This window comes from Rhinopithecus roxellana, chromosome 9 (genome assembly GCF_007565055.1).
Source record: "Rhinopithecus roxellana isolate Shanxi Qingling chromosome 9, ASM756505v1, whole genome shotgun sequence".
Classification (NCBI taxonomy): Eukaryota; Metazoa; Chordata; class Mammalia; order Primates; family Cercopithecidae; genus Rhinopithecus; species Rhinopithecus roxellana.
Genome location: NC_044557.1, coordinates 136986107 through 136998653, shown reverse-complemented (window position 1 = coordinate 136998653; position 12547 = coordinate 136986107). Strand labels below are relative to the sequence as shown.

Sequence of the window (12547 nt, the reverse complement as noted above, 5' to 3'; positions counted from 1 at the left end):
TTCCGTAAGCATCTACATCTTGAATGGTATCACCTAGACTCGATAGCCTTATGTCGTTGAAGTCAATAGTTGCAACTAGCCCATTACATTATTTTATATACTATTTTTGACCTGATCACATCAGCTATGATTTCGCCTAATTATTAACTCAATGTCTATTACATAATAAAGGGATCATGCTTAAGGAATCTCAGTGGATTTTTGCATTGGTTATAGAGGAAATCTTTTTTCTAACTCTTCTGTCTTCTCAAATATAACAATAACTGTGCTTCAAAGCTGTAGAGATGAAAGTGAAGGCTGATTTGGGCAATATTGAAGAATAATAAAAGATTTGGAGGGAGGGAAAGGAATTGGAGGAGGAAGAGGAGAAGGCAGGAAATCCCACACACTTTAGTCAAATGGTGGTACAGAAACAAATTGGATGGTATTTTCTTCTGCGTGTGAGTTGTGAAGACTTTTTATGAGATCTTACAAGAAGAGGTGGGTGTAGTACTGGGAGTAAGTGTCACAAATTAGAGTAAACAGGAATGAGTCTGGTCAAAGAACATATTTCTGACTTCCGGGTACAAATTTGAATTATGCCAGAGTCCCTGAGCTGCAAAAAATCGCCTTTTTGGGGAGTCAAAGCTTTTAAACAAATGAACTGGAACCTCAGCACCCACTGAGCTGTGCAGAAGAGCCCTAGAAGCCAGCGCTCCATGCTTTCCACTCATTGTCCTGTGAAACTTGGGCCATGGGATATTTTCCACACCAGTGGAAAAGACATGTATCATACTGAATTGTGCCCTTTGATATCCTGCCGAAAAGGCCCAGATGCCATAGTCCGTGTGACAGCGTATCCCTGAGTCCTGTACATAAATCGGATATAACCAGCAAAGACGTTCCTTAGTGTTTATGAATACCACGAGCTGTCAGGGCTGGGTATTTGTGAAGCCTTGTTCCATTGGCTGGAGCATGACTGAGGTTGAAACTTCACAGGTCAGCTGTGGCCTGAGCGGTAGCCCTCATATCTTGTGGGGGAGGGGAAGAAAAGTTACTGGTAAGAGTCTCCAAAGCCCTGGTAGTGGACTGAAGCTGCGTGATGACCCACCTTGATCCAGGGCCCCTTTATTCCAGTGGGAGACCTTATAAATTTTTAGTGTCTAGAGATTTGAGCTGCCACTCTTCTTAGTGTTTAAAAACTACCTTTTTAATTGCAAGAGGGAATATAAACATACACCAACAAAAGACAGCACAACGGAAGGCAGCCCAGAGGCAGTCCTGCTCATTGCTCACTTCAGTTCAGAATATTTTGCATGCCTGGAATTTTCACCATCTCGGAGGTTTCCTCTGTGAGCAATTAAAGAACGGCCTGTAGATCCCAGAGTTTCCATAAAATAGTTCTTATTTAAACTTGTAGCATTTGGTCAGGTACTCTTCTGTTAAATTCTTTAAATACATCTTTGTTATTTAAAAAACAAAACAAAACACTGGGCACCGTGGCTCATGCCTGTAATCCCAACACTTTGGGAGGCCTATGTGGGAGGATCACTTGAGGCCAGGAGTTTGAGACCAGCCTAGGCCAACATAGTAAGACTACTGCTCTCTACAAAAAAATTTAAAAAAGAAAAAGAATATGTAAATGGGGCTGGGCACAGTAGCTCATCCCTGTCACCGCAGCACTTTGGGAGGCACAGGTGGGAGGATCACTTGAGGTCAGCAGTTCAGAACCAACCTGGGCAATACAGCAAGACCCCATCTCTACCAAAAAAAAAAAAAAAAAAAAATTAGCTGGCATGTTGGCACTTGCCTGTAATCCCAGCTACTAGGGAGGCTGAAGTGGGAGGGTCACTTGAGCCCTAGAATTTGAGGCTGCAGTAAGCTCCTCAAAGTGATCATGCCACTGTACTCCAGCCTGGACAACAGAGTGAGACCCTATTTCTTTAAAAAAAAAAAAACAAAAAAAAAAAACCTTTAAAATTATAAAGTACAAGGGGAGAATTGACACTACTGGCATATTATGAGCAGCCTCCTGCTCATGCCCTGCTCCCTGCTGGCTGCCAGCCCTGGTGTGTGAATGGCTCCTTTCTGTCTTTGCAGAGTGACGATTCAGACGAGGATGAGCCTTGTGCCATCAGTGGCAAATGGACTTTCCAAAGGGACAGCAAGAGATGGTCCCGGCTTGAAGAGTTTGATGTCTTTTCTCCAAAACAAGACCCAGTCCCTGGGTCCCCAGACGACTCCCCGCCGCAGGACAGCGCCAGCCCCGGAGGCACGCTGATGGACCGCGGCGAGCGCCAGGAGGTGTCTTCCGTCCGCAGCCTCAGCAGCACTGGCAGCCTCCCCAGCCACCCGCCCCCCAGCGAGGATGCTGCCACCCCCCGGACTAACTCCGTCATCAGCGTTTGCTCCTCCAGCAACTTGGCAAGCAATGACGACTCTTTCGGCAGCCTGCCGTCTCCCAAGGAACTGTCCAGCTTCAGCTTCAGCATGAAAGGCCACGAAAAAACTGCCAAGTCCAAGACGCGCAGTCTGCTGAAACGGATGGAGAGCCTGAAGCTCAAGGGCTCCCACCACAGCAAGCACAAAGCGCCTTCAAAGCTGGGGTTGATCATCAGCGGGCCCATCCTGCAAGAGGGGGTGGATGAGGAGAAGCTGAAGCAGCTCAACTGCGTGGAGATCTCTGCCCTCAACGGCAACCGCATCAACGTCCCCATGGTACGAAAGAGGAGCGTTTCCAACTCCACGCAGACCAGCAGCAGCAGCAGCCAGTCGGAGACCAGCAGCGCGGTCAGCACGCCCAGCCCTGTTACCAGGACCCGGAGCCTCAGTGCCTGCAACAAACGGGTGGGCATGTACTTAGAGGGCTTCGATCCTTTCAATCAGTCAACATTTAACAACGTGATGGAACAGAACTTTAAGAACCGCGAGAGCTACCCAGAGGACACGGTGTTCTACATCCCTGAAGATCACAAGCCTGGCACTTTCCCCAAAGCTCTCACCAATGGCAGTTTCTCCCCCTCGGGGAATAACGGCTCTGTGAACTGGAGGACGGGAAGCTTCCACGGCCCTGGCCACATCAGCCTCAGGAGGGAAAACAGCAGCGACAACCCCAAGGAACTGAAGAGGCGCAATTCTTCCAGCTCCATGAGCAGCCGCCTGAGCATCTATGACAACGTGCCGGGCTCCATCCTCTACTCCAGTTCAGGGGACCTGGCAGATCTGGAGAACGAGGACATCTTCCCCGAGCTGGACGACATCCTCTACCACGTGAAGGGGATGCAGCGGATAGTCAATCAGTGGTCGGAGAAGTTTTCTGATGAGGGTGACTCGGACTCAGCCCTGGACTCGGTCTCTCCCTGCCCATCCTCTCCAAAACAGATACACCTGGATGTCGACAACGACCGAACCACACCCAGCGACCTGGACAGCACAGGCAACTCCCTGAATGAACCGGAAGAGCCCTCTGACATCCCGGAAAGGAGGGATTCTGGGGTTGGGGCTTCCCTAACCAGGTCCAACAGGTAACAATTTTTCTCCTCCCTCCAGGTGTGAGGCACGAGGGTCAGAAAGAGATTGCCTGTGCTTGTTCTCTGGGAGAAAGTGGGATTAAGTCTGGCATTCTTAGCCATGTCCATTCCTAAGGAAGGTGTCAGAACAGGAAGCACCAAAATTCAAAAAATGGATGTGATTGAATGGGTATGGAGTTCCAGTTGGGGAAGATGAAAAAAGTTCTGGAGAGAGTTGATAGAGATGGTCACACAATGAGAATGAACTTCGTGCCACTCAACTGCACACTTAAAAATGGTGAAAACGGTACACTTTATATTATGTATATTTTCCCATAATGAGGATAAAGCATGGAATAGAAATCAAGTCCTCTCAGTTCCTAAGATAAGATGCCAGCAAGCAGCCCATTGCTAATGTTGCTTCTATCTATTAAAAAGCCTTTGGGCCAGGCACAGTGGCTCACTGTAATCCAATACTTTGGGAGGCCAAGGTGGGAGGATCACTTGAGGCCAAGAGTTTGAGACCAGGCTGGACAACATAGGTAGACTCCGTCTCTACAAAAAATTTAAAAATGAGCCAGGCATGGTGGCACAGGCCTGCAGTCCTGGCTACTCGGGAGGCTGAGGCAGGAGGATCACTTGAGCCCAGGAGTTCAAGGCTGCAGTGAGCTCTGATGGCACCACTACCTGGGCAACAGAGCAAGAAAAAAATCAAATAAAATCAAATAAAAAGCCTTCACACTCACTTTTCTCTCCACTTCTCTCACAGGCACCGACTGAGATGGCACAGTTTCCAGAGCTCACATCGGCCAAGCCTCAACTCTGTATCGCTACAGATTAACTGCCAGTCTGTGGCCCAGATGAACCTGCTGCAGAAATACTCACTCCTAAAGCTAACAGCCCTGCTGGAGAAATACACACCTTCTAATAAGCATGGTTTTAGCTGGTAAGAGTTTAAATGATCAGTCAATTGTCCTTGAAAGATATTTTTGGGGCCGGGCACGGTAGCTCACGCCTGTAATCCCAGCACTTTGGGAGGCTGAGGCGTGCGGATCACGAGGTCAGGAGATCGAGACCATCCTGGCTAACACAGTAAAACCCCGACTCTACTAAAAATACAAAAAAATCAGCCAGGCGTGGTGGCGGGCGCCTGTAGTCCCAGCTACTCAGGAGGCTGAGGCAGGAGAATGGCGTAAACCCGGGAGGCGGAGCTTTCAGTGAGCCGAGATCACGCCACTGCACTCCAGCCTGGGCAACAGAGCAAGACTCTGTCTCAAAAAAAAGAAAGATATTTTTGGTCAGCTCCTTGAGGTTGTCCCCACAGTAAAAATATGACACTAATCACTCTCTCTACATTTTTTTTGTTTTGTTTTGGTTTTTGGTTTTTTGGGGTTTTTTTGGTTTTTGTTTTTGTTTTTTTTTTGAGACAGGGTCTTGCTCTGTCACCTAGGCTAGAGTGCAGTGCAGAGGTGCAATCTTGGCTCACTGCCGCCTTGACCTCCTGGGCTCTAGCGATTCTCCCACGTCAGGCTCCAGAGTGGCTGGACTCCCAAGTAGGTGGTACTACAGTCGCTCTCCACCACACCTGGCTAGTTTTTTGTTTTTTGTTTTTTGTTTGGTTTGGTTTTCTTCCGTTTTGTAGAGATGCGGTTTCACGTGTTAACTAGGCTGGTCTTGAATTCCTGGGCTCAAGAGATCCACCCGCCTCAGCCTCCCAGGTTGCTGGAATTACAGGTGTGAGCTGCCATACCAGCCACTCTCTATATTCTTGAGGCCACATTTGATATTGTTGAAGCCAGTGGAGTCTTAGGAAATTATCAGCGTGGGTTGGTTGATTGAGTTTTCAGGTCTCTGAGTGACAGATTGCCAGTTGATGGGGGAGAGAATGCGTTACTCTTGCATCACATGGTATAGGCACCTCCTTCCCAATATTAGAAATAATCCACTTTAAGTAAATATATGCACAATATCAGATCATATTTTTGGACGGAAGAAAAGAAAAACATTAAGATTTAATGAGACCATCTTTGAAATTCTTGATTTACAGTACCTGGTCTTATAACCCTATTCATGCCTTTTTGTAGAAATCATTTTGGGCCGGGTGTGGTGGCTCATGCCTATAATACCAGCCTTTTGGGATTCTGAGGCAGGTGGATCACATGAGGCCAGGAGTTTGAGACCAGCCTGGCCAACATGGTGAAACCCCATCTCTACTAAAATACAAAAATTAGCTGGGCATGGTGGCACGCACCTGTAATCCCATCTACTCAGGAAGCTGAGGCATGAGAATCCCTTGAACCCAGGAGGTGGAGGTTGCAGTGAGCCCCAAGATAAGGATACTGCACTCCATCCTGGGCGACAGAGTAAGACTCTGTCTCAAAAAAAAAAAGAAAAAGAAAAAGAAAAAATCATTTTGGATGCAACGCCAATATTTGTAGCATCATTAAAAAATCTACCTGTGCTAAAGAATTCAGGTCACTTTTTTTCTAGCAAAGACTCTCTAACAGTGAATAATTATTTTAAGGAATTCACTACTCTAACATATTATAGACTCAAAAGTAGAGATGAAATGCATTGTACAAATTGTTGATAATTACTTTGAAAAATATAGCTCTTTAGTATGTAGAATGTGAGGGGTGGGCTATAAGGCTAGATGGGCCATCTAGCCTAATCTTGGTACATCTTAATTTTACTGCTATCAGTACAAAGCAGAGAAATATTTCTAGATCGACGTCTCAGTGCATTTTTCAGTGTCAGCTGGGAATCCTTAAGGCTTTTCAGTAATCTGTTTATTATCTAGTTGCACAACTACTGTATTTGATAAAAATGGAGAAGCCACGCATTTTATTAGTAGCACACTGTAGCAAACCCAAGTTACTTGAGAAAGTCGGCAAAGTAAGGAAACTGTTCTGTCTTCAGCTCCTCCTCTCCTTAGGACTCATAGTGGGTTTAACTTCAGCATCAAAGCACCTCCTGTTCAAAGGCTGTTATTATGTGAGCCTTGCTAAATACAGAAGTTGTTTGTTCTGAATGACAGAAATAAGTATTGACCGGTTTATCCTCACATGCTTCAGATTCTCGGTGGGGATCGTAATGTGTTCTTTTCACATTCCGCTGTCGGGCTTTTCTCCCCCGACAAAGCGAGCATTATGCACACTTATAGCCGTGATACCATATACTTAACTTAACTCTGCTCTTTCGTTTTACCTTTCCTGGAGCTATAAACAGTAACATGCCATGGCCGCTGGTGAGCATTCAAAAAGCAAAGCGGTCTGTCTTCTCTGGAGTTCCTCTGTGTTTAGAGTAATATTTTCCCTGCTGGCTATTTAAAACTGCATATTTTAGATTCTCATTTCTGAGTTGCCCACCCCCATCCCACCAAACCCTCAAGAATCTGAAAGTCCATAATATTTCTTGAGTTCTGGTCAGCGTTTCCAGTGACTAACTGTAAAAACCTCACATGGCGGGATCTGTGGAGCAGGGAGGAATCCTACACGAGGTTCTTTTCCTGTTTGGCCTTGCCCTTTCGGGTCCTGTTCAGAGAGGTCATTTGGAGAGCTGGAATTTCTGCTTGACAGCCTGAATTGCATGACATGGGTTTCCTGCTGTTGCGTATACTGCTGGGGTGGACCTGGTTTCAGGACACCAGGGAGCCTGGGGTCGGCTCACAAAACCCCCATTGTTCCTTTTCCATCTTCCTTTAGAAACCTAAAAATGTAATGTTCTGCGGATCATCAGCAGGAGAATTTATTTTGACTTCAGGTCATTCACTGTTGAGCTCTGGAGTTGCCTCTCATTGTGTTGGGCTCTCATTTCTGTTTTCCCATCATGTATTACCTGCATCTTTTGACCCTAAATGCTTTGGATCTCACCAAGAACTCATAAGTGATTCTTACCCTTTGGTCAAGACAAAAGACACCTTGTTTTTCACACTGTATCAGAAGCACCTAATTAGGATATTATACATTGTTTTCTGCTTGTTCCTTCCTATACCGCCGTTCTATGAGGAAAACCATCAGCTTCCTTAAGACTGTAGACCCCAATTCTCCAGGTTCAAGGTGGAAGGACACTCCCAACTGAGGAAATGAGACTGAACCTCAAAACCCCAGCTCTTAGAAGATCTAGAACAGCACTGTCCAGGAGAACTCTCTGGATGATAGGAACGTTCTTTATCCGCAGAAGCCAATACAGTAGGTACTGAGCACAAAAGGCGAAGGAGCACCTGAAGTGTGGCCAGAGCCACTGGGGAACTGAACTTGTCATTTTGTTTAATTTAAATTTAAGTAGCCACCATATTAGCACAGATCTGGAGCCCACAGGGTTTACCTGCAGAAGTGGACAAGTGTAGACAGACAAGCGAACATGTCTTCCCCGACACCATCTCTGTGTTCTTTAACAGGGCCGTGCCCAAGTTCATGAAGAGGATCAAGGTTCCAGACTACAAGGACCGGAGTGTGTTCGGGGTCCCACTGACGGTCAACGTGCAGCGCACAGGACAGCCGTTGCCTCAGAGCATCCAGCAGGCCATGCGATACCTCCGGAACCATTGTTTGGATCAGGTGAGAGTGCTGCCTGCGGGTCTGCACACTCAGGGGAGCTCGGATTGCGTGCAGCTTCTTCTAGTTGTGTGGTGTGAACATTGCATCCATGTGAATGTACGCCACACTTAGTGTTGCTCTTCCGACAGGTTGGGCTCTTCAGAAAATCGGGGGTCAAGTCCCGGATTCAGGCTCTGCGCCAGATGAATGAAGGTGCCGTAGACTATGTCAACTACGAAGGACAGTCTGCTTATGATGTGGCAGACATGCTGAAGCAGTATTTTCGAGATCTTCCTGAGCCACTAATGACGAACAAACTTTCGGAAACCTTTCTACAGATCTACCAATGTAAGTGTCCTTTGATCTTAAGGTTGTTGGCGTCGGGGAAAAATAGGACCCACTGAAGCTTGTAGCCTCCCTAATAGCATTCTTTTTTTTTGAGATGGAGTCTCGCTCTGTCACCCAGACTGGAGTGCAGTGGCGTGACCTCGGCTCACTGCAACCTCTGCCTCCCAGGTTCGAGCAATTCTCCCACCTCAGCCTCCCAAGTAGCTGGGACTACAGGAGGGCGCCACTGCATCTGGCTAATTTTTGTATTTTTAGTAGAGACGGGGTTTCAACACATGGGCCAGGAAGGTCTCGAATTCCTGACCTCAAGTGATCCTCCCACCTGGGCCTCCCAAAGTGCTAGGATTACAGGTGTGACCCACCGTGCCTGGCCTTGATAGCATTCTTTTGACAAGAGGGTCTGCATGGTGACCTCTTGGAAACCCATGTCATCACTTTCTTCCTTGCCTCCTTGTTTGTGGAACAGGTTTCTGTATAGTTACTGAATGCTGCGAAAATAAATTTCCCAGTCTCTAATGACTGATGCAATTGTACGTTTTCACCAGCAGATCCAAGTTAGGCTTTCATTTGTTTCTAGAACAGTGTTATCTGAGCACTCAGATAAAGATCAGGTACCAAGATCTCTTTCTCTCTCCACCTTGTCTACAGAAATTTCAGTTGCTTCACCTCCCTCTTGCTGGGCTGTTGGATTTAAAATTTCACAGGTCTGTGTGTTTTATCTTGCTGTAAAATGAATAAATAATCTTTTTCTGTTATTCATCTCAGTTTCTGCCAGAAATACTTGGGAAAACAATACCCATACCCCTCTTACTTTTATGTAAAGCTTAAAGAAAACAGTTGTCTAAATTAATGATCAAGATCAGGATTATGGCTTTTACAGCCTTGTGTTTTTCTTGGCTCAGTGCGGTATTACAGCAATGTAATTTAAAAGCAGCCTCTCTTAGCGCTCAAATTGTCTCTAGGACTGGCACAGTGGACTTTATTTTATGAGAAATGGAGCTGGTCTGGATTATTTCATTGGTTGTTTCATCCTTTCATATTTTATAAAAACACAGGTCACATTTTCCTTGCCAAGGTATTTGTTATGTGTTGTAACCATGGAGCTGTTTAATCAGTTTGTCCTACAGAGCTACATTTGAGTGACTTGATTTTTCCACCACACGCTCTTTTAAAGAGTTGTCTATTCAAGGAGACCTGAAGATTGGGATCAGCATTTTCTACATGTAGATTGTTTATGGGTTTATTTGCATTTGTACGTATTTGCATATTCATATGCATTTTTATAACAGCCTCTCAAGCATGCTTTCTAAAAACTTAAGATATTACTAATTCAATATATTCTATGTATTAATTAAACTGAATGTTTTCAGTTCAATTCAGTTCAGAACTGAATATTTTAGCAGCTTGCTTTTCACATTTCAAGAATGAACAAATCAGTTAAACTCACGAAAATCTCCAGAGATACTGAACATTTTGTACTCAAGGCTGAGAGATCTCCGTTCTTACATTCTTGTACATATTTCAGATAAGATTTTTCATCGACACTAAACAAAAGTGTATAGTGTTTTCAGTAATTGAGATTGGTAAATTAGGGATTTTTTTTTCTCATGCTTCGTTTAGAAAAAACTGTTCTGTAAACTAAAAGAACAGGCATCCTCTAGAGCTGAACTCTGAGGTGGATTTAAGAGTGTTTGGGTATCATGGGTGTTTAAAATTTTTTTTACTCCTTCACGAGGCAGGAAATACTTGAGGGTAGTGACGCCAGTGGCAATTCATAACTTTTCCCGTATTCACCTCTAGTACACTTTCTACAAGTGCTTGTTCAGTACTGGGCTGAGGTATTTGATGCCAGTATTTGCTTTGGGACATTTCCTTGCAATATCCATGCAAATTCACCAAGCTGATGGGGAAAGTGCTGGTGTCGTGCAGATGTGCCCAAGGACCAGCGCCTGCAGGCCATCAAGGCTGCCATCATGCTGCTGCCTGACGAGAACCGGGAGGTTCTGCAGACCCTGCTTTATTTCTTGAGCGATGTCACAGCAGCCGTAAAAGAAAACCAGATGACCCCAACCAACCTGGCTGTGTGCTTAGCGCCTTCCCTCTTCCATCTCAACACCCTGAAGAGAGAGAATTCCTCTCCCAGGTACGGGCTGCATGGGAGGTGCGTACACAGAGGGGGCAGCCTGCATTCTTCTAGGACTCTCTGTATTTGTGGTTTTGTGGGAGTCTTTCCCGAAACAAGGAAGAAAGTTAGACCGCTGTATTAGTCCATTCTCACACTGCTAATAAAGACATACCTGAGACTGGTCTATTGGTGTCCATGAGAAAACAGTCTCACTGGACTTAACCCCCACAGACTAAATCCATCCAACTGATCCTTTTCCTCAGCTCTAAAGGAACTTGAAAAGTATTTCTTAGCTAGAGGCCTGGGGCCTAGTTATGCTAGTGAAGGTTAGGTTGCTTCTGAAAGTCGTACAGTGTTTAAATGTATGTTTAAATAGTTCCTTCTGTCTTCTAAAACAGAAGGAACTATTTAAACAGCCTGTTGCCCAGGCTGGAGTGCAGTGGCGCAATCTCAGCTCACTGCAACCTCTGCCTTCCAAGTTCAAGCCATTCTCCTGCCTCAGCCTCCTGAGTAGCTGGCACTACAGGCATGCGCTACCGTGCCTGGCTAATTTTTGTGTTTTTAGTAGAGACAGGGTTTCACCATGTTGACCAGGCTGGTCTTGAGCTCCTGACTTCATGATCCACCTGCGTCAGCCTCCCAGAGTGCTGAGATTTACGGCATGAGCCACCATGCCTGGCCACATTTAAATAGTTCTTAAAGTTGACTAGGGTAATCCAACTGCAATGGGATACAGAACTAGAGATGAGTAGAAGAGAGAGATCAAATAAGATCAAGACAAAAGCTCAGGGAAACAGTGGACTTAGCCCTCACCTGTGGGAGGGGGCCTGTGTATTTAGGCAGGTAAAGACGGTGACACCATTTACTCCAACTCCCAGGGACTCCTTTCCCACACTTCTCAGAAGCTGCTCCCCTACCATGCAATCACTGCCCCTACAAGCTGTCCTGTTCCCAATAGGAACCTATTTAATAAAATGGTTTTAATCACGTAGATTTCATCAAAAGCATATCTCTTTAACGTTTTTTGTGTGTTGTTGACAAAACTCTGAGATACTCTGGTAAGCAAAGTAAAAACACTCTTAATGAATTTAACAATAAACAGGTTCCAGTGAAAAATTTTTTTTCTCTTTTCTTTGGATTTCCTGGAATAACACCTGGATGAAAAATATATAAATATTTGAACTGTTCCCTTCCTGTATTTCTTCTATCTAGGGTAATGCAAAGAAAACAAAGTTTGGGCAAACCAGATCAGAAAGATCTGAATGAAAACCTAGCTGCCACTCAAGGGCTGGCCCATATGATCGCCGAGTGCAAGAAGCTTTTCCAGGTAAGGAATTGAGAAGGTTGGCTCCTTTATTAAGGATAATGTGAATAGGTACAAAGTCTTAGGCTTGATACTTGTTCATGTCTTACCTAAAGACCTTTTCCACAGCTGGAGATGGTATTAATAGCCGAGAATGTCTTATTTACATATATTATAATGTATCAGCTAGAGTTAATCATGCTTAATGAAATTGTCCCTTTAGTTAGAAAGAAAAAGCAGCTGGGCGTTGTGGCTCACGCCTGTAATTCTAACACTTTGGGAGACTCAGGCTGGTGGATCACATGAGCTCGGGAGTTCAAGACCAACCTAGGCAACATGATGAGATCTCATCTCTACAAAAATATTTAAAAATGAGCCGGGCATGGTGGTATGCACCTGTAGTCTCAGCTACTTGGGAGGCTGAGATGGGAGGATCACCTGAGCCCAGGGAAATGGAGGTTGCAGTGAGCCAAGATTCTGCCATTGCACTCCAGGCTGGGTAATAGAATGCGACTCTGCCTCAAAAAAAAAAAAAAAAAAAAAAAAAAAAAAAAAAAGGAAAGAAAAAGGAAAAGAAAAAAGGCAACAAATTATCTGGAATTAAACTTCTGTATTCACTTCCATATCTGAGAAACCTGCTTTGATCAATGTAATTCACTCCCCCTACTGTAACTTTCCAAAGAAGAACTTACATGGGAATAAGATTTCAGATACATTTATGGAGGTGATCTATTCATATCCTCAT

General features: G+C 45.0%; 1 protein-coding gene across 6 annotated transcripts in view; it reads left to right on the top strand.

The window, feature by feature from the left end:
- Nucleotides 1-12547, top strand: part of DLC1 (DLC1 Rho GTPase activating protein) — a 450692-nt gene that overhangs the window by 430571 nt on the left and 7574 nt on the right. For all 6 annotated transcript variants that reach the window (XM_010375802.2, XM_030937755.1, XM_010375804.2 and 3 more), the window contains 6 exons: nt 2080-3503; nt 4258-4434; nt 7888-8047; nt 8176-8374; nt 10304-10517; nt 11712-11826. In XM_010375802.2, coding sequence (XP_010374104.2) covers nt 2080-3503; nt 4258-4434; nt 7888-8047; nt 8176-8374; nt 10304-10517; nt 11712-11826 — 2289 coding nt within the window. The remainder of the gene's footprint in view (nt 1-2079; nt 3504-4257; nt 4435-7887; nt 8048-8175; nt 8375-10303; nt 10518-11711; nt 11827-12547) is intronic.